Source organism: Anopheles coustani (assembly GCF_943734705.1).
Source record: "Anopheles coustani chromosome X unlocalized genomic scaffold, idAnoCousDA_361_x.2 X_unloc_1, whole genome shotgun sequence".
NCBI classification, from domain to species: domain Eukaryota; kingdom Metazoa; phylum Arthropoda; class Insecta; order Diptera; family Culicidae; genus Anopheles; species Anopheles coustani.
Window position 1 is genome coordinate 941,768 of NW_026525048.1, and position 10,254 is coordinate 952,021.

Genomic DNA, 10,254 nt, shown 5'->3' on the forward strand with positions numbered 1-10,254 from the left:
CTTCTCGTTTTCAGGCCGAGCTGCTTCGGAAAGCGGGCAAAAATTACAAGCTGCTTTCCGCAGCGAGCAAAGCAGTCTACAAACAGCTCGCAACCTGGGCGAAAGTAGACTACAATGAACAGATGAAACATTATTCGTAAGTTTAAAGAATCGACCGAAAGGTTACTTGTTTTTAATTGATTAAAAAATTTGTTTTGTTTTGTTTACTTTTAGCTTCCATAACCCAGCAGCAGAAACCCAACATTTATCACAAAAGAAAGCAAACCGCACCATTACTCCCTACATGGACATCGGGAGTAGTTCTGTACATGATGTTGTTTGGCAGACATCCTTACGCCACCTGCAAAAAGAGCTACGTAAAAAATATATGACGACAAAAAAGCCGACGTCCGGCTTAAGAAAATAAATTGGTCTTGCGTCGCTGTCGGCTACCACACGGCCGAAGAAGCGGAGGTGGCGACAAAATTGTTGCTACACAAAATTGATAAGCATCGGACCCTGGACGAAATGCTCTGCATTGTGCAGAAGAAAGAGATTCAGGCGTGTTTGGCAGAGAAGCCGAAACATCCACCAAATGAATACAACCTTTTCATAAAAGCAAACCTCCGGATGCTAAAATCGTAGCATCCGGAACTAACTTGGGTAAGTGCTGCGGTGCATGTGGTCGCTAAAGGATTATGGTTGCAACATTTTTTTCAATTCTCTTCTCGTTTTCAGGCCGAGCTGCTTCGGAAAGCGGGCAAAAAGTACAAGCTGCTTTCCGCAGAGAGCAAAGCAGTCTACAAACAGCTCGCAACCTGGGCGAAAGTAGACTATAATGAACAGATGAAACAATATTCGTAAGTTTAAAGAATCGACCGAAAGGTTACTTGTTTTTAATTGATTGAAAAATTTGTTTTGTTTTGTTTACTTTTAGCTTCCATAACCCAGCAGCAGAAACCCAACATTTATCACAAAAGAAAGCAAACCGCACCATTACTCCCTACATGGACATCGGGAGTAGTTCTGTACATGATGTTGTTTGGCAGACATCCTTACGCCACCTGCAAAAAGAGCTACGTAAAAAATATATGACGACAAAAAAGCCGACGTCCGGCTTAAGAAAATAAATTGGTCTTGCGTCGCTGTCGGCTACCACACGGCCGAAGAAGCGGAGGTGGCGACAAAATTGTTGCTACACAAAATTGATAAGCATCGGACCCTGGACGAAATGCTCTGCATTGTGCAGAAGAAAGAGATTCAGGCGTGTTTGGCAGAGAAGCCGAAACATCCACCAAATGAATACAACCTTTTCATAAAAGCAAACCTCCGGATGCTAAAATCGCAGCATCCGGAACTAACTTGGGTAAGTGCTGCGGTGCATGTGGTCGCTAAAGGATTATGGTTGCAACATTTTTTTCAATTCTCTTCTCGTTTTCAGGCCGAGCTGCTTCGGAAAGCGGGCAAAAAGTACAAGCTGCTTTCCGCAGAGAGCAAAGCAGTCTACAAACAGCTCGCAACCTGGGCGAAAGTAGACTACAATGAACAGATGAAACAATATTCGTAAGTTTAAAGAATCGACCGAAAGGTTACTTGTTTTTAATTGATTAAAAAATTTGTTTTGTTTTGTTTACTTTTAGCTTCCATAACCCAGCAGCAGAAACCCAACATTTATCACAAAAGAAAGCAAACCGCACCATTACTCCCTACATGGACATCGGGAGTAGTTCTGTACATGATGTTGTTTGGCAGACATCCTTACGCCACCTGCAAAAAGAGCTACGTAAAAAATATATGACGACAAAAAAGCCGACGTCCGGCTTAAGAAAATAAATTGGTCTTGCGTCGCTGTCGGCTACCACACGGCCGAAGAAGCGGAGGTGGCGACAAAATTGTTGCTACACAAAATTGATAAGCATCGGACCCTGGACGAAATGCTCTGCATTGTGCAGAAGAAAGGGATTCAGGCGTGTTTGCCAGAGAAGCCGAAACATCCACCAAATGAAAACAACCTTTTCATAAAAGCAAACCTCCGGATGCTAAAATCGTAGCATCCGGAACTAACTTGGGTAAGTGCTGCGGTGCATGTGGTCGCTAAAGGATTATGGTTGCAACATTTTTTTCAATTCTCTTCTCGTTTTCAGGCCGAGCTGCTTCGGAAAGCGGGCAAAAAGTACAAGCTGCTTTCCGCAGAGAGCAAAGCAGTCTACAAACAGCTCGCAACCTGGGCGAAAGTAGACTACAATGAACAGATGAAACAATATTCGTAAGTTTAAAGAATCGACCGAAAGGTTACTTGTTTTTAATTGATTAAAAAATTTGTTTTGTTTTGTTTACTTTTAGCTTCCATAACCCAGCAGCAGAAACCCAACATTTATCACAAAATAAAGCAAACCGCACCATTACTCCCTACATGGACATCGGGAGTAGTTCTGTACATGATGTTGTTTGGCAGACATCCTTACGCCACCTGCAAAAAGAGCTACGTAAAAAATATATGACGACAAAAAAGCCGACGTCCGGCTTAAGAAAATAAATTGGTCTTGCGTCGCTGTCGGCTACCACACGGCCGAAGAAGCGGAGGTGGCGACAAAATTGTTGCTACACAAAATTGATAAGCATCGGACCCTGGACGAAATGCTCTGCATTGTGCAGAAGAAAGGGATTCAGGCGTGTTTGGCAGAGAAGCCGAAACATCCACCAAATGAATACAACCTTTTCATAAAAGCAAACCTCCGGATGCTAAAATCGCAGCATCCGGAACTAACTTGGGTAAGTGCTGCGGTGCATGTGGTCGCTAAAGGATGATGGTTGCAACATTTTTTTCAATTCTCTTCTCGTTTTCAGGCCGAGCTGCTTCGGAAAGCGGGCGAAAAGTACAAGCTGCTTTCCGCAGAGAGCAAAGCAGTCTACAAACAGCTCGCAACCTGGGCGAAAGTAGACTATAATGAACAGATGAAACAATATTCGTAAGTTTAAAGAATCGACCGAAAGGTTACTTGTTTTTAATTGATTAAAAAATTTGTTTTGTTTTGTTTGCTTTTAGCTTCCATAACCTAGCAGCAGAAACCCAACATTTAATACAAAAGAAAGCAAACCGCACCATTACTCCCTACATCGGGAGTAGTTCTGTACATGATGTTGTTTGGCAGACATCCTTACGCCACCTGCAAAAAGAGCTACGTAAAAAATATATGACGACAAAAAAGCCGACGTCCGGCTTAAGAATTAAATTGGTCTTGCGTCGCTGTCGGCTACCACACGGCCGAAGAAGCGGAGGTGGCGACAAAATTGTTGCTACACAAAATTGATAAGCATCGGACCCTGGACGAAATGCTCTGCATTGTGCAGAAGAAAGAGATTCAGGCGTGTTTGGCAGAGAAGCCGAAACATCCACCAAATGAATACAACCTTTTCATAAAAGCAAACCTCCGGATGCTAAAATCGTAGCATGCGGAACTAACTTGGGTAAGTGCTGCGGTGCATGTGGTCGCTAAAGGATTATGGTTGCAACATTTTTTTCAATTCTCTTCTCGTTTTCAGGCCGAGCTGCTTCGGAAAGCGGGCAAAAAGTACAAGCTGCTTTCCGCAGAGAGCAAAGCAGTCTACAAACAGCTCGCAACCTGGGCGAAAGTAGACTACAATGAACAGATGAAACAATATTCGTATGTTTAAAGAATCGACCGAAAGGTTACTTGTTTTTAATTGATTAAAAAATTTGTTTTGTTTTGTTTACTTTTAGCTTCCATAACCTAGCAGCAGAAACCCAACATTTATCACAAAAGAAAGCAAACCGCACTATTACTCCCTACATGGACATCGGGAGTAGTTCTGTACATGATGTTGTTTGGCAGACATCCTTACGCCACCTGCAAAAAGAGCTACGTAAAAAATATATGACGACAAAAAAGCCGACGTCCGGCTTAAGAAAATAAATTGGTTTTGCGTCGCTGTCGGCAACCACACGGCCGGAGAAGCGGAGGTGGCAACAAAATTGTTGCTACACAAAATTGATAAGCATCGGACCCTGGACGAAATGCTCTGCATTGTGCAGAAGAAAGGGATTCAGGCGTGTTTGGCAGAGAAGCCGAAACATCCACCAAATGAATACAACCTTTTCATAAAAGCAAACCTCCGGATGCTAAAATCGTAGCATGCGGAACTAACTTGGGTAAGTGCTGCGGTGCATGTGGTCGCTAAAGGATTATGGTTGCAACATTTTTTTCAATTCTCTTCTCGTTTTCAGGCCGAGCTGCTTCGGAAAGCGGGCAAAAAGTACAAGCTGCTTTCCGCAGAGAGCAAAGCAGTCTACAAACAGCTCGCAACCTGGGCGAAAGTAGACTACAATGAACAGATGAAACAATATTCGTAAGTTTAAAGAATCGACCGAAAGGTTACTTGTTTTTAATTGATTAAAAAATTTGTTTTGTTTTGTTTACTTTTAGCTTCCATAACCCAGCAGCAGAAACCCAACATTTATCACAAAATAAAGCAAACCGCACCATTACTCCCTACATGGACATCGGGAGTAGTTCTGTACATGATGTTGTTTGGCAGACATCCTTACGCCACCTGCAAAAAGAGCTACGTAAAAAATATATGACGACAAAAAAGCCGACGTCCGGCTTAAGAAAATAAATTGGTCTTGCGTCGCTGTCGGCTACCACACGGCCGAAGAAGCGGAGGTGGCGACAAAATTGTTGCTACACAAAATTGATAAGCATCGGACCCTGGACGAAATGCTCTGCATTGTGCAGAAGAAAGGGATTCAGGCGTGTTTGGCAGAGAAGCCGAAACATCCACCAAATGAATACAACCTTTTCATAAAAGCAAACCTCCGGATGCTAAAATCGCAGCATCCGGAACTAACTTGGGTAAGTGCTGCGGTGCATGTGGTCGCTAAAGGATGATGGTTGCAACATTTTTTTCAATTCTCTTCTCGTTTTCAGGCCGAGCTGCTTCGGAAAGCGGGCGAAAAGTACAAGCTGCTTTCCGCAGAGAGCAAAGCAGTCTACAAACAGCTCGCAACCTGGGCGAAAGTAGACTATAATGAACAGATGAAACAATATTCGTAAGTTTAAAGAATCGACCGAAAGGTTACTTGTTTTTAATTGATTAAAAAATTTGTTTTGTTTTGTTTGCTTTTAGCTTCCATAACCTAGCAGCAGAAACCCAACATTTAATACAAAAGAAAGCAAACCGCACCATTACTCCCTACATCGGGAGTAGTTCTGTACATGATGTTGTTTGGCAGACATCCTTACGCCACCTGCAAAAAGAGCTACGTAAAAAATATATGACGACAAAAAAGCCGACGTCCGGCTTAAGAATTAAATTGGTCTTGCGTCGCTGTCGGCTACCACACGGCCGAAGAAGCGGAGGTGGCGACAAAATTGTTGCTACACAAAATTGATAAGCATCGGACCCTGGACGAAATGCTCTGCATTGTGCAGAAGAAAGAGATTCAGGCGTGTTTGGCAGAGAAGCCGAAACATCCACCAAATGAATACAACCTTTTCATAAAAGCAAACCTCCGGATGCTAAAATCGTAGCATGCGGAACTAACTTGGGTAAGTGCTGCGGTGCATGTGGTCGCTAAAGGATTATGGTTGCAACATTTTTTTCAATTCTCTTCTCGTTTTCAGGCCGAGCTGCTTCGGAAAGCGGGCAAAAAGTACAAGCTGCTTTCCGCAGAGAGCAAAGCAGTCTACAAACAGCTCGCAACCTGGGCGAAAGTAGACTACAATGAACAGATGAAACAATATTCGTATGTTTAAAGAATCGACCGAAAGGTTACTTGTTTTTAATTGATTAAAAAATTTGTTTTGTTTTGTTTACTTTTAGCTTCCATAACCTAGCAGCAGAAACCCAACATTTATCACAAAAGAAAGCAAACCGCACTATTACTCCCTACATGGACATCGGGAGTAGTTCTGTACATGATGTTGTTTGGCAGACATCCTTACGCCACCTGCAAAAAGAGCTACGTAAAAAATATATGACGACAAAAAAGCCGACGTCCGGCTTAAGAAAATAAATTGGTTTTGCGTCGCTGTCGGCAACCACACGGCCGGAGAAGCGGAGGTGGCAACAAAATTGTTGCTACACAAAATTGATAAGCATCGGACCCTGGACGAAATGCTCTGCATTGTGCAGAAGAAAGGGATTCAGGCGTGTTTGGCAGAGAAGCCGAAACATCCACCAAATGAATACAACCTTTTCATAAAAGCAAACCTCCGGATGCTAAAATCGTAGCATCCGGAACTAACTTGGGTAAGTGCTGCGGTGCATGTGGTCGCTAAAGGATTATGGTTGCAACATTTTTTTCGATTCTCTTCTCGTTTTCAGGCCGAGCTGCTTCGGAAAGCGGGCGAAAAGTACAAGCTGCTTTCCGCAGAGAGCAAAGCAGTCTACAAACAGCTCGCAACCTGGGCGAAAGTAGACTATAATGAACAGATGAAACAATATTCGTATGTTTAAAGAATCGACCGAAAGGTTACTTGTTTTTAATTGATTAAAAAAATTGTTTTGTTTTGTTTACTTTTAGCTTCCATAACCCAGCAGCAGAAACCCAACATTTATCACAAAAGAAAGCAAACCGCACCATTACTCCCTACATGGACATCGGGAGTAGTTCTGTACATGATGTTGTTTGGCAGACATCCTTACGCCACCTGCAAAAAGAGCTACGTAAAAAATATATGACGACAAAAAAGCCGACGTCCGGCTTAAGAAAATAAATTGGTCCTGCGTCGCTGTCGGCTACCACACGGCCGAAGAAGCGGAGGTGGCGACAAAATTGTTGCTACTTGTGTAGCAATGAACAGATGAAACAATATTCGTATGTTTAAAGAATCGACCGAAAGGTTACTTGTTTTTAATTGATTAAAAAATTTGTTTTGTTTTGTTTACTTTTAGCTTCCATAACCCAGCAGCAGAAACCCAACATTTATCACAAAAGAAAGCAAACCGCACCATTACTCCCTACATGGACATCGGGAGTAGTTCTGTACATGATGTTGTTTGGCAGACATCCTTACGCCACCTGCAAAAAGAGCTACGTAAAAAATATATGACGACAAAAAAGCCGACGTCCGGCTTAAGAAAATAAATTGGTCCTGCGTCGCTGTCGGCTACCACACGGCCGAAGAAGCGGAGGTGGCAACAAAATTGTTGCTACACAAAATTGATAAGCATCGGACCCTGGACGAAATGCTCTGCATTGTGCAGAAGAAAGGGATTCAGGCGTGTTTGGCAGAGAAGCCGAAACATCCACCAAATGAATACAACCTTTTCATAAAAGCAAACCTCCGGATGCTAAAATCGCAGCATCCGGAACTAACTTGGGTAAGTGCTGCGGTGCATGTGGTCGCTAAAGGATTATGGTTGCAACATTTTTTTCAATTCTCTTCTCGTTTTCAGGCCGAGCTGCTTCGGAAAGCGGGCAAAAAGTACAAGCTGCTTTCCGCAGAGAGCAAAGCAGTCTACAAACAGCTCGCAACCTGGGCGAAAGTAGACTACAATGAACAGATGAAACAATATTCGTAAGTTTAAAGAATCGACCGAAAGGTTACTTGTTTTTAATTGATTAAAAAATTTGTTTTGTTTTGTTTACTTTTAGCTTCCATAACCCAGCAGCAGAAACCCAACATTTATCACAAAAGAAAGCAAACCGCACCATTACTCCCTACATCATTTACTCCAAACAAGATATTCATTCAAATATGTCTTGCGCCGACCGGAAACAACTGTGGAAGTACGCTGACCCTGCCGCAAAACTTCCATACATTATTGAAGCATCGCGGGCGGAACACCACCGGCTTAGCAAGGAGGAGAAAACCATTGACAAGGCAAATGGAAAGCCTCACATCGTGCCACTCGTCACGAGCGACTTCTTTGTCATGAAGTCCGGCCAGCATAAACCACCATTTAACGCAGCAAAGTGTCGCCGGATTGCACGAAACAAATTCCACCGACTACCTACAGCCCGCAAGACAGCAATAGAACAGAAACATAAGGACGCTCAGCTGAAGTACATCATTGATCAACTGGCCTATATTGACAAATTTTTATCTTTACAGATGCAAGCGGAGAGGGAGGAGCTGGATCGGTACATGCTGGCTGTGCTACCGAAAACGGAAGCAGCGGACGAAGACCAGGCCAGATGCAGCACCGATGATTTCGACGACTTGCCGATTGCGGAGTCGACGGCGCTGGACGATGCATCCCTTTTTGGCCATATTGATCAACGCACTAGCCGTCCTAAAAGAAGAAAACCGGATAATTCGTCGTCGTCATGAATAATTCTTTTAACTATAAAAATGGAAAACCTTGTTCAGTTTTAAGTAATGCATGCAATATAATAAATTAATGCATGCAAATGTAGATATAGCTCATTCAATTATAATAAATGCATGCAAATAAAAAACTATTAAAACCATAACACTCATGTTCAAGTTATTTGAGTTTTGGCTACATTTTCCCCATTTTTGCTGCTCGCACTCTTTAATTTCAATTTCGCTGGCACTCCTTACTTATTTTGTAGTTTGAATCCACGTTTCACCCACACTTCGTGCATGATAAACTGCATCTCATAAACCCAGCAAAGCATAATATGGAACGCAAAATCAAGCGTAGCTCAGGCTGCATCAAACCAATCTCGCAAAACAAAACAGTTTTGGAAACGTTATGCGGAGCCCAACATGATACATCACTTAGCGAGATACGTAGATGCTTATTTCAAAAAATCATAGATGAGGGCAGACACCACCGATGTTGGCCCCGTTGAGAAGGTTTTCAGTACCGTAAAAAACACAAAACCAAGCTATGCTCAGGCTACATCAAACCAATCTCGCAAAACAAAACAGTTTTGGAAACGTTATGCGGAGCCCAACAACATACCATCGAGAACGAGAAAATCCGATGCTTTTTCAGCAAAATCATGTGTTAGGGGAGACATCACCGATATTGTCCCCGTTGAGCCGGTTTTCAGTACCGTAAAAAACTTAAAATCAAGCGTAGCTCAGGCTGCATCAAACCAATCTCGCAAAACAAAACAGTTTTGGAATCGTTATGCGAAGCCCAACAACATACCATCGAGAGCGAGAAAATCCGATGCTCGTTTAGCAAAATCATGTGTTAGGGGAGACATCACCGATATTGTCCCCGTTGAGCCGGTTTTCAGTTGATATAAAGCCTGAGAACATCGTGTTGGATGCGAACGATACCGTAAAGTTGATAGATTTTGGATTTACTTGCTGCTTGTCGAAGGTAGATGATGAGGATGAGCTGCGGCTGTCGGAAACCTTCTGTGGGAGTTTCGCATTCGCCAGCCCGGAACTCGTCATTTGTAGACCGTACGCTCCGCAATCGTGCGACTTATGGACATCGGGAGTAGTTCTCTGCATGATGTTGTTTGGCAGACATCCTTACGCCACCTGCAAAAAGAGCTACGTAAAAAATATATGACGACAAAAAAGCCGACGTCCGGCTTAAGAAAATAAATTGGTCTTGCGTCGCTGTCGGCAACCACACGGCCGAAGAAGCGGAGGTGGCGACAAAATTGTTGCTACACAAAATTGATAAGCATCGGACCCTGGACGAAATGCTCTGCATTGTGCAGAAGAAAGGGATTCAGGCGTGTTTGGCAGAGAAGCCGAAACATCCACCAAATGAATACAACCTTTTCATAAAAGCAAACCTCCGGATGCTAAAATCGTAGCATCCGGAACTAACTTGGGTAAGTGCTGCGGTGCATGTGGTCGCTAAAGGATTATGGTTGCAACATTTTTTTCAATTCTCTTCTCGTTTTCAGGCCGAGCTGCTTCGGAAAGCGGGCAAAAATTACAAGCTGCTTTCCGCAGCGAGCAAAGCAGTCTACAAACAGCTCGCAACCTGGGCGAAAGTAGACTACAATGAACAGATGAAACAATATTCGTAAGTTTAAAGAATCGACCGAAAGGTTACTTGTTTTTAATTGATTAAAAAATTTGTTTTGTTTTGTTTACTTTTAGCTTCCATAACCCAGCAGCAGAAACCCAACATTTATCACAAAAGAAAGCAAACCGCACCATTACTCCCTACATGGACATCGGGAGTAGTTCTGTACATGATGTTGTTTGGCAGACATCCTTACGCCACCTGCAAAAAGAGCTACGTAAAAAATATATGACGACAAAAAAGCCGACGTCCGGCTTAAGAAAATAAATTGGTCTTGCGTCGCTGTCGGCTACCACACGGCCGAAGAAGCGGAGGTGGCGACAAAATTGTTGCTAC

The 10,254-nt window shown here is 43.1% G+C and overlaps 1 protein-coding gene across 1 annotated transcript; it reads left to right on the forward strand.

Annotated features, from left to right (window-relative positions):
* Window positions 1-1,210: 1,210 nt before the first annotated feature.
* LOC131269833 (nucleolar transcription factor 1-like) lies at window positions 1,211-2,249 on the forward strand. The gene is made up of 3 exons (XM_058272361.1): window positions 1,211-1,345; window positions 1,421-1,510; window positions 2,124-2,249. The coding sequence occupies exons 1-3, from the start codon at window positions 1,211-1,213 to the stop codon at window positions 2,247-2,249; spliced, it is 351 nt and encodes a 116-aa protein (XP_058128344.1).
* Window positions 2,250-10,254: the final 8,005 nt, after the last annotated feature.